General features: G+C 40.4%; 1 protein-coding gene across 1 annotated transcript in view; it reads left to right on the forward strand.

Moving 5' to 3' along the window:
* Positions 1 to 19,381, forward strand: part of LOC128359524 (NT-3 growth factor receptor-like) — a 198,453-nt gene that overhangs the window by 101,404 nt on the left and 77,668 nt on the right. Inside the window, exon 10 of the mRNA XM_053320015.1 lies at positions 15,381 to 15,569. Coding sequence (XP_053175990.1) covers positions 15,381 to 15,569 — 189 coding nt within the window. The remainder of the gene's footprint in view (positions 1 to 15,380; positions 15,570 to 19,381) is intronic.

Consider the following 19,381-nt stretch of genomic DNA (forward strand, 5'->3'; position numbering starts at 1 on the left):
CATCGGTAGAAACCAAACTCTCATCCTTAATTACAAGAATGGACGACATGGAAAAGCGAGTGGAATACTTGGAAACGACCGAGCAGGAGTGGAAAGCTAATCCGCCAGCTAGCAAGACAGACGTCGGACAAATATGGGACAAACTAGAAGACATGGAGAACCGCTCCAGGCGCAACAATGTTCGCTTCGTCGGATTCCCGGAGGGCAAAGAAGGAGGAAATGTGGTGAGATTTCTGGAAGAACTGTTGCCAAATCTGCTGAACATCGAGGGGAAACGAGAGATTGAACGGGCACACCGGATCGCTGGCCAGCGACCCGCGCCAGGAGACAGACCCAGACCAATACTGGCCAGGTTTTTGAGATCGTCAGACCGGGATGCGGTGCTGCGAGCAGCGAGAAACAAAGGCAAGCTGACCTGGGGAAACACTACTATCATGCTTTTCCCCGACTACTCCAGAGCCACCCAGATGAAGCGCGACAAATTCAAGGAGTGCAAGAAAAAACTACATGAACGGGGAGTGAGCTTCAGGATGCTGTTCCCGGCTAAGCTGAGAATCGAGACCGGCGAGGGTGAGAGAGCTTTTGATTGCCCCCGGAGAGCCATGGCTTTCATAGACGCTATGCAGTGAGTAACTACCGATGGAGTTATTTGTTGTCATTCTCATCCTCACGCACCCAAACGCCGCACTGGTGTAGACTCTTTTTTTTTTTTTTATGGTAGCGGTGCCAAGGAAGCACAACGCGTGGAGCCTCGCGGACCTGACACGGACCGCCGGACCTCAATCAGAGGGACTTTTGTAGGGGTTCAAATGTGCAAAGTTCAGGTTCAACTGCACATTCTTTGTTTTACTAGTTTTACGGGGATGTTTGTGTTCAGTCACCACCACCACTGTGTAACGGCACTAATTTTGATAAATGGTTGTGTGTTATTAATGTGTTGGCAGGTATGTTCACACAAATAGGTTTAATGCGTTTCTCCACCTGGAATGTAAACGGGCTGGGGAATCCCATTAAGAGGAAAAAGGTCATGACTATGCTTAAGAACAAAAACTATGACGTGGTATTTCTCCAAGAAACACACATGTCAAAAGAAGAGTCTGAGAAGCTCTGTACAGCAGTGGCGGCTGCTGGTGTTTTAAACAGGGGAAGCTCACTTTACATCTTCATCATAAAACGTGTCATATTGAAGCGAGGCAGTTACAATAAAAGGAGTGTTTAATTGAGGCTGTTGTATGCTTCATCTATGCCATAGAACCACATCAACACACAAACACTTTAACACCTGAATTATTCAACATAAACGTGTTAATTCATATTTAATATATAAGACCTAATCTAATCTAATTAATTAGACCAATAATATTGTTTTCTGTACATTTTGCAATGTAACTCTCCTCTCTGCTCGGACTGCTGTACGAGGCTGCTGTGAACCTGACTGTCTGTGAGTGCTTTGGGACGGGGGGGGGGGGGGGGGGGGCAGCACTCGCAGCAGCACCCGCTGCTCGTTGAGGACAGAGTGATACGTGCTTTCATGTCAGAGTCTCCAAAACATCAGAAAACTCTCTAATAACACCAGAAAAACTCGCTAGATATGTCGATAGTCACCTTTGAGAAAAAAAGTCGCCAAGAAGAGTTGGAAAGTCGCCAGATTTAGCGAGAAAGTTAAGTTACATTAGCAAAACTACACTAAAAGTCAGCCTATCCAAAGCTGTCTGTCAAGGGCTTTGAGCCCTATAAAGCATTTCCTCCAATCATCATACAGAAGCAGAGCGTCCGACCCCGCCCACTGCTCCATTGACCGCCAGAGACGCTCAGCGTCCAGGGGCGGGACGAGTTTGTCGCATTATCCAATGAGCGTCTTATCCTGGCTTGTCCCGCCCTAGCCAAAACAGCTGTTGGGAGAAGCTTCATTGAACACCATTGACGCTCAGCGTCCGCAGCGGACTGCCAATGTGTGATAGGGTAATCACGTTGGAAAATAACAGCGTTGGCAATAAACAGCTGGTTACAGGATGTCATAGTTGTAAAATTGAACGCATTCAAGTGCATATTTGATGTAAATATAATTTTAGTGTGAATTTAATATGACAGTTGTGATAATTTATTTGATGAAATTTTAGGGGAAGCTGAGCTTCCCTTGTTGTCTCAGAGCAATCGCCCCTGCTGTACAGGATGGGTTGGACATGTTTTTTACAGCACAGGCTCTAGCAAAAGTAAAGGAGTTATAATCTTAGTTAGTAAACATTTGCAGTTTAAATGTATCAAGCAAATTAAAGATAATTCAGGAAGGATGATTATTATATTGGCTGAAATACAGTCGCAGAAGTTAATCTTGGCCAATATATACGCACCTAATTTGGATGATCAAACATTTTTTGCTGATCTTGAAAGGAAATTACAATCCGCTGGGAATCACGCAATTGTTCTGGGAGGAGATCTTAATCTTGTAATGGATCCAGCTCTTGACCACAGTGGGACAGTGTTGCGTAAAGTACCTAAGGCTGCGGTGACATTACAGAGAATTTGTAAATCTTTGAGACTGATAGATATCTGGAGGATCATGAACCCCTCTGGAAGGGACTACACATTTTTTTCATCAGTACACAAGACCTATAGCCGAATAGATTTTTTTCTAATATCTAAAGCACTTTCCTCCTCTGCTATGGGTTGTGAAATAGGGAATATTCTTATTCCTGACCATGCTTGGGTTGGCCTGGACCTATTACCCCAGAGCGAGAGAAGAAAGTCTTATAGATGGCGTCTGAATTCGTCACTCTTACAGGACCCAGTAAATGTAGAATGGCTAAGAACAGAAATTACTAATTATTTGGAGATAAATTGGCAATCTGTATCGTCTGCAGGTGTCGCATGGTAGGCCTTAAAGGCTGTAATTAGGGTACGCATCATCCAACACACGTCATACCATAAAAAAATTAAAACACAGGAGTTGCTAGAATTGGAAAATACAATTAAACAGGCTGAAATAGAGTTGAAGCAACAAATGACACAGGATGGCATGAGAAAACTGACAAAGTTAAAATATCAGTTTAATAATATAGTAACCCAAAAGGTTGAATTTAATTTATTTCGGGCTAGACAAACATATTTTGAGTCAGGAGATAAAGCAGGGAAGTTGCTTGCCAGTTATATAAAACAGAGGGAATCAGCCTCCACTATTCCTGCTGTTAGGTCACCAGTTTGACAGGATAAGAAATTTATTTGGAATGGTAAACTCCCCCGTCTGAACCATAGCAAGTTACAAAGACCAACAGATAGAGGAGGCTTAGGACTGCCAAAGATGTTGTTTTATTATTATGCTTTTAGTTTAAGGCACCTGGCTCATTGGTCTCTCCCTCCCGAAAGAGCCCCCCCATGGTACTGTATGGAACAAGCTGTAATGACCCCTCTGTCGCCCATACAAGTCTTGTCTACTAAATTAAGTAACAGAGCAAAAACACATCCAATAATTTCTCATCTTAAATTGATTTGGACTAAAATTGCTCGAATATTTAAATTTGATCCCTTTCTAAATCTCTCTTCAAGTATTTGGTTTAATCCTAAATTACGAATTGGCAAATCCCCCATTTATTGGAAAATATGGCAGGAGAAGGGTGTGGTGACACTGGGGGATTTGTATTGTGATGGCTCCTTGAAATCTTTTGGGGATCTGGCGCGGCGGTTCAATATCCCCACCTCTCACTTTTTTAGGTACCTGCAACTTCGCCATATGCTGGTGGGGGTTTTTGGGTCTGCTGTGGCGGTTCCCCAAAATGCAGAACTCCTAGATAAAATTATAAAGAGTTATGGAAAAGGGCATGAGGCAGCTGCCTATTATTCTTTTTTGATTCAGACTCTTGGTAACGGGCCCATCTCAGCTCTGCAGAAGACGTGGGAAAGGGATCTGAACCTGACATTCAGGGACGAGGATTGGAACAGAATTTGTAAAAGTGTTAAAAATGTTTCAAGGGATGCAAGAATTCGTCTTATCCAATTCAAAATTATACACCGTTTTTATTGGACTCCTTCCAGGTTATTTAGATTGGGGCTTTTACCCACATCAGATTGTTGGCGTTGTAAATCTGAGGAAGGTAATCTAGTTCATGTTTTATGGTCATGTGATAAAGTCCAGCAATACTGGACCAATATCTATGATAATTTGTGTGAGATCACAGGATTACAAATTCCATTTAGTCCTAGATTATTTATTCTGGTTGATGACTCAGTTTTGGTAGGAGGAGATAAACATATCAAAAGTTATGTCCAAACCAGTATTATGATTGGCAGACAAATACTTGTCAGAGAATGGAAGACGGAGGGGGTGCCCTCTCTACAAGAGTGGGCTGTACTGGTGGCGCGAGTCGCAGCTTTTGAAAAAATGTCATATAGACAATTGGATAGACTGGATCTGTACGAAGCAAAGTGGGGTAAATATGTAAAATTCTTAAAGGGCTCCTGATATGGTTTACATGGTGGAGTGAAGTAAACTGTCATTATCGTGGGTATATACAGAATAGTGCCTCTTATTTGTTTGCATTTTATTCATCTATTATTGCTTTTATTTTTTCATCTGTTTACCAATTATCTGTTCAATGTAGTGACTACTCTTTGTTTTACTGACCGTGTCTGGAATTATTCTGTGCCTAATTTTGTTATAGTTATTTTGTGTTTTGTCTACATTGATACAGGCTGTGTAGCTGTAATAGCTGTACACGAACAAGCTAATGTTGGTAACCAGTAAGGGATCAGCACAGGAGGTGGTGATTTGGGAAGGGTTGTTGTGTTGGAGGGTGGGGGGAATACTGTTACTGTTGTATTATTGAAATAATGAAAATAAAAATGTTAATCACAAAAAAAAAGAGGACAGAGCTCCTGTGAGTGACCTTCCATCATTTGTAGACTTAGCTTTTTTTGTTGAAGCCAATACAGACGAGCCAATCAAAACATACTGAACAAGAGCCTGCAAGGCAAAGATCAACTTGTGCCTCAACTGTACACACACCTGAAAGCACTCGATGTGAAACAACTACACAAATGGGTGCAAGTGGTTCGCTTCCCCACACTTTTGGAACTTAAGGCCACTTTTCCAAATGCCAACCTTTCTGCAGAAAGGTAAAATATGTTTCTGTGATGATCACATTTCTAATAAAAAAAATCAGTCAGTGCTTTGAAGACTTTGCTGAGTTCTTCACACATATTCACTGAGAGTTGTGGAGGAACATTGGACACATATCTCTTTCTGGATCTTTCCTCCTGTTCTTATTATTGTTACCCAGGCTTTTATTTTGCACTTTTGCATTTTTTGGACATTTTTATTGTGAATTTCGGTGATATTATTTGGGCACAGAAACCAGTAATTGAAGAGAAAAAAATGGGAAGATACAGCCATACCTACTGTAATTGGTGAGCACATCAATAAACTGCTGTAATGTCAACATCTAAACTGTTCAGGAGTGTTGTATAGTAGTTTTTCCAGCAGTATAATTGGTTGAAAATTGCTGTGCTGAATATTGTTTGGCCCCTGACTCCATATATTTTTCTTCATGTGGCCCACAACCAAAAACGTTTGGCCAATAGAGACCTAAACAGGAAAAAAAGGTGATTTTAAATGAACATAATAAAGAAATAAAGATTGTAGAAAGAATCTACAGGTGGGTGGGTGTGGGTGTGGTCATCACAGTCCTGATGCTAGCACAGTACAGATCCATGAACCAGTATCTCTGAACATGATAACTGGGAAATATGTACCATAATCTCTTGTTGTATAGTTATACAAAAAATATAGTTATACAAAATCTGTCAGATTACTATTATATTATATATTATATCATATTGTCCTTTCACTATTATCTATTATATTATATTATATCATATTGTCCTTTCACTATTATCGGTACTTTACTGAGTTTGTTTCTTAAAGATGGAGATTAACGAGCAACACACAAGCTTTGGCTCCTTACATCTTATTCTATTTATTATTAATGGGCTGACTGTAGAAATTAATTGCCCTTTTGGGACTAATAAAGTATTCTGATTCTGCTTGGTTGGTGTCTGCATACACTCAGCTTGAGCATCACTGTGGGTCTATGGCTATTTAGCTATTAGCTTTGTGTTAGCATGAGAGGTCAGGCAGTTGTACCGCAAGCGTGCATGAAACGCATCTTTGATTTTTTTTTTATCCGCCCAATTTATACCAAATATTTGAAGAACTAACGTAACGCCATATATCTTATGTTTACTTACTGTAATGTGATTACTGACTGCGTTACATTACTGTGTTACAGGTAATTGTAATGTGACTAGTAACGCGTTACACCCAACACTGATGATAGGAAATAGATTTTTTTCAACTAACACTGGTAAATACAGGATAAAGATTAGAAAGCACAAAAAAGCAAAAACATAATATCTGTGTTAATACAAAAAAACCTTTTTCACTATCCACTGTTGGCTAGCTTTTACTGAGGTCTGAGATTTAATAAATAAATCTAATTAATAAAACAGAACAGGCCTCAGGTCTACTACAATGCTAACATCAACCAAGCAGCTTTATAGATGTCAAAATATTATTTACAAAGATCCTTTTGCCAAACCTAACAACTGACCCCAGGCCACCAGCGGTGAACTGTGTGCTAAAAAAAGCCACCCGATGGTCTGCTCCTAATGTGGATTAGCTCCTGGAATGTCCAGAGTGCAGTGTGATGTGTCATCTATCCCCATGCTCTGCAGCATTAAGACAAGCAGGGAGGCTGTTAAGCATGTTGATGAGAGGCCATTTAGCTTGGTATAAAAAGACTTGCAGAGAAACATCTTGCATGCTCCAGTGGCTGGAGCTGGCATAGCGACGCTAACAGCTGATCGGGTGATTTATTGAGGTAATAAAGTCTGACTGACTGCTCTGTAAGCCAGTGAGAAGCAGGTATTGATACAGGAGGCCTATTAGATTAATGTGAGTAATAAAGTGTGATTGAAAGACTGTGGCGCCAATTGGGCACTAAGGAAAATGGAGGAGGTGGTTGTGTTGTAAACTGCAGCATAAATCACCATGACCTAAAGACATTTTCTTTATTCTACAAGTGGATTCTCTGCTAGTTCCAATAAGCCATTAGAGTCTGTGTGTTCCAGAAAAATAGTAAGTAATTGGGTACAGATGCCCTTGAAGAGTTCAGTTGAGGATGCTTACTGCATCTCTGCAGCTCGGTTGCATTCCTCTGACAAGACTACATCATTTCAATTCAAAAACAAAATAAATTAAAGCTCCAAGCAGCGTTGGGCGGGACCTCGCACCCTTGTGCACGTCGGGCCTAGGCGAAGCGGAAAGGTTCCCGTTAGGGGCATTTAGATGTCTTCAGGCCCGGGCCTTTATCGGACACTGCAATAAGTAGATATACATTACACACACACACAAACACACACTCACACACACAAACTCACACACTCACACATACACACACACACACGCACACACTCTCTCTCTCTCTCTCTCCCTCGCTCTGTGTAGACATTTAGACTGACCAACTGAAATGAACTGCCAACACTTTGATGAGTCAAACAGGAGAGGAACTTATATCCAGTGAAACCTGTAGATATGTTTGTAGGTCATGCTCTTGTAATTAGTGTTTGATCTAGACTTTGACAGCAATGTCAGTGAAACAGCCGACAGACTGCACAGATATCTAAAAACATAATAATAATAATAATAATAAACTTGAACTAGAAACAGAAAGCTGAGGTACCTTTTGAATGAATCAGGATGACTGCACAGCACAAATGAGCTAGCTGCACACACACACACACACACACACACACACACACATACACACAGGGCAGCGACTGGGCAGCATGAGGACAGAGCATGCACAGAAAGCATGGAGATTTAGGATTGAATGGGAGAGGAACAAGGTGCACATGTGGGTCCGCAGATCAAGAAGTATAAAACATAGCCAGACCAAATTACACACATCTATAGATGAGATATGTGGCTACATTTCAACGTTTGAATGGAGTCTGTAGCTGAAAGTATGCAGGAATAATGTATATATTTTTAAATGCCTGAAAAATAGTCAAAAATCATACATTTAAAAGGCAAAATGTGCACTTCCTGTTAGATTTAGGTCAGGGGTGTCAGTGTGTGATTTGTAGGTCTTGATAAGACAAACAGAGTTTTGGTTTGATCTTTCTACGACATTCCTATCAGGCGTAGTGGCCGTTTTAGTGTTTCTAGGTGGCGCTAGAGAGCACATTTCGGCACTTTTGGGGTTAATTTTTCCATTTTATCAAATCAATGGCCAGGCCTCATGTGCTTGGTGAATTTGGTCTGTCCTGGAGCATGTTTAGGTGGTCAAATTTACTTTTGTGCAGCAGGGTGTGCTCTGTCAGCTATTTAAGTTTGAAGCCGCCACAATGAACGCCCTCGGACAAGATAACGTTTGTAGGAGGCCAAAAATCGTCAAAAATCCCACATGTAACTGCAAAATGTGCACTTCCTGTTGGATTTAGGTCAGGGGTGTCAGTGTGTGATTTGTAGGTCTTGATAAGACAAAAAACTGAGTTTTGGTTTGATCGTTCTATGACGTTCCTATCAGGCGTAGTGGCCGTTTTAGTGATTCTAGGTGGCGCTAGAGAGTTCGATGTTGATTTTCCATTTTATCAAATTTTTCGCCAGACCTGATGTGCGTTCCAAATTTGGTGAGTTTTGGAGCAGGTTTAGGGGATCAAATTGAGGCTCCATGAGGCAGTAGAATAATGATAAACGACACAAAAACAATAGGGTCCTTGCCTCCAGGCAAGGGCAGGACTCCTCTGGAGTCCTTGCCCTCTTGCCTTTCGGCTCGGTCCCTAATGACATCATTTCCTGTTTCTAAATTTTCTAATTGTTGCCAAGTGTTCATACATGTTGTTCTGTCTGAGGTTTCTTCCCTTGCTGCTGTCAACAAGTGCTGCTCATGTGGGAATGTTGGGTCTCTTTAAAGTCTGTGTAAAGTAAGAATAAATATGTGTTGTGAGTTTGACATACCACAGACAAGTGTGTTGTTAACCACCCTGCCAAATTTGAATGATTAAAAAAATCGTCAAATATATGAAATTAGTCTTCAAAGTTGTGTAAAAATCAGCCTTTTTCTCTGCTACCAAACACTGTGGGAGTGCCTGCCGAGTTCACTGAAACCCCGCCCCCTACTAAGTGTCACCTGTCAATCAAAGTCACCATCTCTACCAGAAACATGGACGCTACGTTTGAGAGCTTTTTGCTGCTAACTCAGCTGCTAGCTCGGCGGCTAACTCAGCTAACTGGCTAATGGTAGACTATAACAGTAGTAGTGTGTGCTGAATGTATTTATACCTCAGACCCCCCCACTAAATCCTGAACACAGAAATGTTGAAACACAGTGTGTGAAGCCTAGCTCCACAATTCAAATCTAAATGGTTGAAATGCTTTTTACACCTTTTTTATAAATACATTTATGACCTATTTAATGTGTTTAGAAGAAAATGTCTGAATTCACTTCATACGGTCTTTAATTTAAAATCAAAGAGTACGGTTTCGATCTGCTCTATGTGTAAAGTACCTTGAGATGACTTTTGTTATGATATGACGCTATATAAATAAAGATTAGTTGATGTTGTGTACAATAATGTAAAAATCTATTTTGACAAAATCATGTCTTCCCATCAATGGAATCCACTAAACTTAAGACAATGGTTGAATCTCATCTAAAATAATAAAGATAACATGGTGGATTCACTATAACACTATAACAGACATCTTGTTGTTTTGTGTCATGTTGTATGTATAAGCTCAATATAATGCTCAAACATGAGCTTATAATAAACTACATGTGATGATGAATTATTCTGGATGTAACTAATATATATATTCTGAACACAGTAAAAAAACTCATCACATTTTATTCTTTTTTTTTTTTTTATTGAATTGCAAGACCATTAATTGCATTTAGTGCTCAGATAGTATGCACATGTTGAGTACACTCTTATATAGACACCCTGTATCCTCAACATGCTTAATGTGTAAATAGGTCATGGCGTGTAGAAAGACAGCAGCTACATGTTTGCTGGTTGTCAAAGTGCAGTAAACTCTATTCCCAATTCCTCCGTCTGTCCTCCCATTGTTCCATTAACATCCTTCAACCTACGACCTCTGTACTGTACATGAAAAGTGTTTACTTCACAGTTCCTCTCACCATTTCTCTTTCTGTCCCTTTGCTTTTCCCCTTCACACTCTCCTTTCCTTCTCCATTATTCCCCCTCGCCTTTCTGTCACTCAACTCTGTGTCCTTGCTTATCCATTAGCAGCTGACCGTTCAGCCTACATGTCATCCTGTCAGATACATGGCCTAAATATTAGCATAGGTTGTCCAGTAACTGACAAGGGTCACAAGTCTGATCCCTGCAGCAGCCAACATGCCCATCAATCCTCATATGTTGTCTTCAAGTTTCGGTCAGCTAAAAATCCAAATCCTCACTCAATGACAGTCCTGCTGGGTACGAGATGGAGACGATTGAAAAACAGACTTTAATACATCAAATGAAATTGTGGTTAAGTCTGCAGTGTCTGTTATATTGTTAAACTGTAAACTGTTAAACACACAATGAAAAATATGAAATGTTAGTTGTTGCTGTTGCTGAACTCTACTAACTTTGCTTCAAAACACAATCCACACAGTAGCTAATGCTAATGCTAATGCTTGGCAGTTTAGTGGTAACCAACATGAATGTAGCCTCTTGTAAAAAATGATAATTGTATACCTGTATACAATAATTGTACTTGCAGCATTATCCAGAAACCAAACATATGTTTTCAGGGGTCATCCTCTTACATTTATCTGCACAAAGGCATTTTGGTGTAAAACAGGCAACTGCTATTAAGACGCTACTACCGCCAGAAGTAAGTGTGTTTGTGTGTGTGTGTGTGTGTGTGTGTGTGTGTGTGTGTGAGTGAGTGAGTGAGTGAGTGAGTGTGTGTGTGTGTGTGTGTGTGTGTGTGTATGTGTGTGCAAGTGCTGAGTGTGCGTGTGAATGAGTGAGAGTGTGTGTATGTATGTGTGTGAGAGTGTGTGTGTGTGTGTGTGAGTGAGTGAGTGAGTGAGTGAAGTGTGAGTGTCTTGAGTACATTTGGGTTTGAGGTAATGTGAGTGTGGGCCAGCGGGGGACGGGGGGGACATTCATGCTTCAGCACGGTACAGAACAACTGGCCCTAGTGTGAGTGCGCCCTTAGTCAGCTAAATTCATTGGTGATGTAGATGTTTTAGTAGTCCATGCATGAGCAGGTCAACTTGGGCATGTTGTCACTACTGACTTTGAGTCTGTTGCTACATGATCTGAGTTTTGCTCACATTTTTATGAGATAAATGTCAGTTTGTTGTTGGCCAGCTGTGAAAATTCATAATTCAGACATACCCAAAGTTTGACTCTATGTGAACACGGCTTTAACGGCTATGCCCGGTGTTTAACGGCTACCCCCCCCCCCTCCCCCCGTTCTCTCCACATCACATTCCCCTATCTGTCCCTTTATTCATGCTCTTATAGGTTGATGTCTTTCATTATCTTTCTTCCTCTCCCATCTCATCCTCCTGTCGTCCCCGTTTTCATCACCAGCCTCCCTCCCTCCCCCTCCATCTCACTGCTTAAATGCATCCTTGCTTTCTGTCAGCTGTGAAGGTTGACTGTGTCAGTCGTATTAACAGCAGGCCGTTGTGTTCGGTTCCACCAGAGAATACTGAGGACTCTGCATCAATAGTTCTCAGCTGGTGTGTCTATACACAACAGCGGACTCCCTGGTCCCTGGGGAGGAAGCCTACGTGTATACAATACACAGTCTATGGAGTCCTACAATGAGAAAAGTCTAATGATTCCCATGGGGAGAATTCAATTACTGCAGCAGAGCAGAGCAACCGTAACAGATTACATATACATATATATATATATATATACATATATATATATATATATATATATATATATATATGTATATATATATACATACATATATATGCAGAGGAAGGAAAGAAAGAGAGAAGGAGGGAGGGAGGAAGGACAGATGGCAGGAAGGAAGGGAGGAAAGAAGGAACAGTCAAAACAGATGGGGTCAATTTGACCCGGGAGGACGACACGAAGGTTAAATAAATGAAGCATGAATAAAAGTGTTTTTTCTCATCTTTTCTTTAATTTGGTTAATTAAGCATTGTGTCTAAGAGACATTTTACAGTTAATTAACTCAAAATTCAAACATGTCACAAAATGTTTCAGCATCAAACATTTCTGTCTGTCTTGCCTCCATCAAGGTGTCTGTGATACTTTCTGGTTTTGTAATACACCTTCCATTAATGAAACATTGCTGGTCATTACTGAAACCACAAGCTTTATTTATTTTGTTTATTTAAAAATTTAAAAAAGTCTATAATAATAATAATAATAATATAATGGTGCTATATATGTGTACAAAAAAATGAAATGCTGCTCATCTGGGATCAAACGTGGTCCAATCTGAATCTTTTTATAGCAGTTGACACTTGTCATGGCAGGTGGAGCACAGGTGGAACTAACATTAATCATGACTCCTTTGTTCCATTGAAGTATCCAGGAAATCCGTACTGTGAGCCAGCATGGACAACAGAATTTCCTCACAGCAGACATTTTAACATGTCACACCAGGAAGAGCAGAGGTGTAAATGTTCAGGTCTGACTGTCATGGCTCACTGCCGCCTCGGTCAATGTGTTTAGTGCTTTAACTGCTATTACAAGTCAACAAGTTGACTGTGGAAAAGGTCTCCTGGAGGTTTCCTGGAACTGGTAATGTAAAGAACAGTTGAGGTTTATGTTGTAGGCTGTAAAGACTATTTTGTCATGAATATATATCACCCATGAATATCAGCACAGGTGGAAGTCTCCACTCTGCACCTGTCTATGTGGAGGTAGTGTGTTCCAAAAGTACATGCTGTAGGCTTTCCTGTGGGCAAAGACATGCTGCTCCTGATTTGAGACTAAAAGTTCCTGTGTGTGTGTGTGTGTGTGTGTGTGTGTGTGTGTGTGTGTGTGTGTGTGTGTGTGTGTGTGTGTGCGTGTGTGTGTGTGTGTGTGTGTGTGTGTTTGTGTGGTCTCCTGTGACTATCATAGTATGCATTATTATAATAATTATATATCACACAAGCAAATCACACATCATAATGAAACATTCATTATTCAAATAGCTGTAATATTAATGTAAATATTAATGTAATTAAACACTTAATATATGATTAAGATCATATAATAAATAGAGTAAATATAGAGATATAGATAAATATAGATTTTTCATCTGAAAACACTAACATGATATTTTTAGGTGGCAAATGTTTGGTTATGATTGTGTGCTTGGATCAAATTGCAGTGGTGTGTTTGACATCACATCCAGCTGTTTTTTGAATAGACGTGAGTGCTTTTTATGCAGTACAAGTGCTGTGATTTGTCAAAATTGCACACGCTGTATTTTACACACAGTGGTTCAGCATGTGTGTGTTTAAAACCACAGCGCCTGCCTCTGTTCAATCATCTTTTCAACAACCCTCAGAGACACACGCTACTTTAAAACTGCTGCTCTGCTTCTAAAGCTCCTCCACCTCCTGTTAAGCACCTCCTCTATCTTCACACCTCCTCCTCTACATCTGGAAGCACACAGGAAAATCAGCAGTGTTACATTCATTCAGAGAGTGTTCAATCTAACACTAGAGAAGTGTCTCTATGTGTCCACTCTTTTCACTGTCAAATTAACACTTTTGAATGCACACTCAGAGTTATTCCAGCACTGTAAGGATTAGACATGAACGCTGGCTAAAACTGAGTAGTGTTGATGCTACACTACCAGATTACACTTGACTCTGATATAGTAACACTAATTACCTTGGAGGGTGTAAAATGGTGTGGATAACGAATCCCTCCAGCCATCAACATATCAGACAACAACTTTCACAAAAATATTGTGTATTTAACGGCAGGTACATTCCCACAAAGACCATTCATGAAGTGAAAACAGTTCATCATGGAGTGATACAGGAAATAATAGAATGGGACAGTGTACATTTGCTCATCAATATCATAAAAATAAATTCCCTATCGTAAGGTCTGTAGTAGACCTACATCTACACAGATCAGTGTTTATTCCTGTATTTAAAGGTGCATGATGTAGAATTTAGTGTCATCTAGTGGAATACGCTTGGCAGAAATGGAATATACAGTAATCCCTGCCAGCATGTCCATGTGGACCCCATAAGGGTTACATTGGGCTGCAATACGGGTCCCAGGCGGGTTTGTCTGTAGTTTTCATGGTGGCCTCACCTGTCTTTGCCCATATGGGCTTCAAGTGGGTTCTGACTGGGTTTCAGGTAGGGCCCAACAGGGTGAGTTACACATGTGGGGCCCATGTTAGTTAAAACCTGAAGAGTTCGGTTTAGAACCTGCTCTATGTGTAAAGTGCCTTGAGATAACTTTGTTGTGATTTGGCGCTATACAAATAAAGATTGAATGATTGATGTTTCTAAAACAATTTGTCCTGTTTATGCCCATGCCCGCTTAGCCCACTTACATCCCTTATGGGGCTCATACAGTCAGCCCATGTGGGCTTCATATATGGGGCCCATCTTACTGAAACCATGTGGGACACGCAAAATTGGCCCAGTTCAAGCCCATGCCCACTCAGTACCCACGTAGCCCCATTTAACCAATGTAGGGCCCACCTTAGAATAATCTATATATATATGGAACCCGCCATGTTCCTACTGTAGCCCAGAGTGGACAAACTAAACACTAGCTATGTAGAAGACCCTTTGCATTTTGTTTGTTTGTGAGCACCATAGGTTCTCCTACATGCTAGAAAGGGGTTTCCCTAACCCATTTCTTCCAGTCCTCTGAGTGAAAAAAGAGGGGTCAGAGAGAGAGGAATTTGTGTGACTGTTGTAATTGCATTTAGCATCATCGAGTGTTGCATTTCTATTCTTCCTTTTTTGTAAGCACAATAATATCTGGGATGTTAATATTATCCTGACTGAGTGAGTGACTGATGGAATTAATGGCTGACTATGCAGAAACCCTGCTGATTCATTGACTGCATTATGAAAGCACGATTTGCTGACAGGGAGACTGAGAGTCTGGCTGTTTAGATGATTGGTTGACCAGATGATTAACTAGCTGGCAGCTGGTTTGCTGAGCAATGAAGTTTCATTTGATCAGTTATTGTCAGGAGATGTACTTCTGTTTACAGTCTGAACAAAGAGCAGGTTGTACATTTCTTTAAGTTTTGACTTTTCCTTTCACTTTCAGGTAATCCGCCTTTGACTCTGAACTGAAGGTTAAGAAGAATTAATCCAGTCCATATTGTCTCTGTATCTGTCCAGGTCCAGTAGCAGTGATAAGCGGTGAGGAAGACTCTGCCAGTCCTCTTCACCATGTAAACCATGGGATTATCAGCCCCTGCACACTGGATGCAGGGCCGGATGCTGTGGTGATCGGAATGACCAGAATCCCAGTCATAGAAAACCCCCAGTACTTCAGACATGGACATAACTGTAACAAACCCACCACCTGTAAGTATGCATGTGTTCTCATGTTCAGTATATGAATCACTCTTTTCACTTCTCACTGATCTGAGTGAGATGACACTGAGAACATCTGCTATAGAATCAGAGTACCTTCACACAGTTACACGCTATCTTCATATCACAGCCATCAGGTTGTTGGTATGAACAAATTACTTGCTATTAAAGTGAAACAGGCCTGCATCTGTGTCATCCACTAACAAGGCTTTTCAGAGCGATCCATCTATCTAGTCTGCTGCACCTTTACTTCCACTTCAGCACAAAACAACATTTAAAGTAAATGTGTCTTTCACTCCTGTTTGGTTCAGTTCAGTCAAACTTTGTTTTGACTGGTGTCTCCATATGCGTACCAACCAAATGAAGAGGAGGTTTTTTCGTGGTTGAAACAAATGAGACCAGTGACACACATAAGACAATGTTTGGACACACCTACTGAATCCTTTGAATGAGAAAGTAAGTTCCAAACATGTGACTGGTGCTGTATGTGAATAAATCCAAATGCAGAACTACAACATGTATGTGAACCTTCTATCATTTGTTCTAACTGTCATGGGAGTGAACATGAAGCATGAAGTCCAGTTACACCTACATTTTAAATATGGACATGAAATCCATTCTTTTTGATTGAAACTGTGTGCAGATTTCATGTTGAGTCCAACTTTGTCGAACTTTGACAGATAAATTTGTATCGTTAACTAAAAGCAAACTGTGTTGACAGTGTTCACCTTTCTGGAAACAGAGAGCCAGAGAGTGTACAGTAAATTAAGGGATGCTATCATAGCTAATTAGCTGCATGTCACCATTCAGTTTTATTTAACCTTTCTGGAGTATAAACTGCTCCATAAGACAAGAATGGTCCATAGATAATTACCGGACTAACTAGCTTTCTTATTTCCCCCTTCAATAACTCTTCATTAAATGAAATGGTGTACAGTCCTCAGAACAAAATGTCAGCAGGGAGTAAGTGATTCAGTACAGAGACAATAGGAACAAGCTACAGTATTGGCAGTGACAAGAATTAGCTTGTTCCTGGCTTGGTCACATATTATTTGCAAAGATAAGCACATCAAAAATTACAGTGTGCCACTTTCTGGTTCTACAGTCTTAAAGAAATAGATCAAGGTTTTTGTATATACGCTTATTCGCAGGTTGCTGTTTCTGTTTCTGTCTGCTCGTTTCTGTCATCATTTTAGTAAGCCAGCCTAAATAAACACAAGAAATAACCACTTCAATTCATTGAAAGGGGATGATGTATACCATCTATTCTTTTTTTCTTGTGTCCTGCATATGTAGTCTTGATCCTCTAGATTTAAAATTTTAGACCGAAGGAGTTTCAGGTTTCCACACGTGTCAAAGAACAGAAAATGACACCATAAAGAGAGATTTTTTTGTTTTAACAATTATCAATCTCAGCAGATCTTTTGACCCAGCTGATCCTTCTATTAGACTGCCTTACAAAGTGGGTTGGCATCAGGGACACTGCCCTGTAGTTGTAATCTTACCCTGTAGTTGTAAGTAAATATTAAAGTCCATTTAAAGTATAGAATAAATATGTGTTCTGAGTTTGACATACCACAGAAAAGTGTGTTGTTAACCACCCTGCCAAATTTGAATGATTAAAAAAATCACCAAATATATGAAATTAGTCTTCAAAGTTGTGTAAAACTCAGCCTCTTTCTCTGCTCCCAAGTGCCCGCCGAGTTTGCTGAAACCCTGCCCCCTACCAAGAAACACCAGAAACATGGACGCTAGGTCTGAGAGCTTTCTGCTGCTAACATAGGTGCTAGCTCGGCTGCTAGCTCAGCAGCTAACTCGGCGGCTAGCTCCTCAGCTAACTGGCTAACTGTAGACTGTAGTAGTAATAGTGTGTGCTGAATGTATTTATACCGCTACAGCAGCAGGGGCGGGTTTATTCAGTACACATTATATACCAATGAAGACCAGTTAAGAAGACAACTTTCATTATATTACCATAATCATTATTTTTGGTCCTCTAAAGTCATCACAAATATTCCAGAAACCTCTTGACTCCCAGTATAGTAATGTGACACCCTACAGCCAGACTCCCAGTATATGACACCCTACAGCCAGAGTCCCAGTATACTAATGTGACACCCTACAGCCAGACTCCGAGTATGTGTTTTAGAATAGATTTGACTTGGCTGATTACCTTTGAAGCACTTGATGGTTAAGTTATAACTCTGCTATGAGCTGCAGCACAGCCTCAGTTCTTCATGCAGAACCCGTCTGGTCAAGTCTAAAAGTGACTTTGCTTTTGCAATCGAGGTCCATCAGCTCTGAAACTCTCTGCCTGAAGAGCTGAGGCTTCTCTAAACTTATCTTTTTAAAATGCTTTTCTTTAATTCATACATGTCTTATCTATTTAATTACTGTTTTTTATATTATATTTGGGCTGTATATTAATCCATTTATTTATTTTATTTTAATTAGTGGTTAAATGTGTTATCATTATTAATACAAATAATACTAATCATCATCATCATCCTTAGAAGAAGAAGAAAAAGATGATAGTAAGAGAAGAGGAAGAGTAATAATTATAATGATAAGCTTTATAGAGCAGCTTTCATACAAGGGATGTAGCTCATTAGTTATGTACAGAGAAAAATAGAATACCATACAACAAATGAACAATACCAGCAACTAAACAATACACATTGTTGCAGAGATCATACTACATCTAACTGGTGTCTCAACTAATAATCACTTATTTCTACATGCGCTCTTTGACACAGATAACAGAAATAAACACATGTACTATGGTAATGTGCAGCATGAACTGCTGTCAGCATCTGGAATAAACAGTGTTTTGATTTCCCTCTTGAGTTCATGTCATGTTAATGATGCTGATGACAGTCACCAAAACTGTGTTATAAATGACAGTTTAGTTCAACAACAACATATGATGTCATGCTCACAGCTGTTGGGTTATTTATAATAAGTCAATGCTGACATGAAACAGTCCACAACTAAAATGTATCAATGTATAATCCTCCCTGTGACTGTGCATCAGCAAGCTATCACACACATACTGTATGTACACTCACTTGTTTCTCAGCAGACAGCAGTACTGTTCACCAATACACTGTCAATGTAGACAGCATCATTTTAAAATTCTAATAACTTTGTCTCTGCAGAGGTGAAGACATAACTAGAAACAGAACAAGGTTCATATTTACATAGTGAGATAGGAAGTAGAAGTTCACACATGAAAAAGCTGACTTTAAATAGCCCAACCTGAAGGTCTTTGCTCAGCTTTTGACATAAAGAACAGCACAGTCCCATGATGCATTGTGCTGTGTAGGAAGGTAATCTGCATTTTACAGCCTATGCCCTTTCATAAAATAAAAAAACAACAAAAAACAAATTGGCTACAAGGTACAGTGGTTCAGTTTCAGCTGCTCAGAATATCATTTATGACATTTATGACCTGAATTTCATTTATTTAAATGTGAGTGTTTACAATCAGTGGGTTTGTTTAAAGGCCGGGTCACGCCTGCATCATGACAGCAGAATATCCATCCATCCATCCATCTTCTTGCCGCTTATCCGGGGTCGGGTCGCGGGGGCAGCAGCCTAAGCAGGGAAGCCCAGACTTCCCTCTCCCCAGCCACTTCGTCCAGCTCTTCCAGGGGGACCCCGAGGCGTTCCCAGGCCAGCCTAGAGACATAATCTCTCCAGCGTGTCCTGGGTCTTCCCCGGGGTCTCCTACTGGTGGGACGTGCCCTGAACACCTCACCAGGGAGGCGTCCGGGAGGCATCCTGATTAGATGCCCGAACCA

This window comes from Scomber japonicus, chromosome 5, assembly GCF_027409825.1.
Source record: "Scomber japonicus isolate fScoJap1 chromosome 5, fScoJap1.pri, whole genome shotgun sequence".
Taxonomy (NCBI): Eukaryota; Metazoa; Chordata; class Actinopteri; order Scombriformes; family Scombridae; genus Scomber; species Scomber japonicus.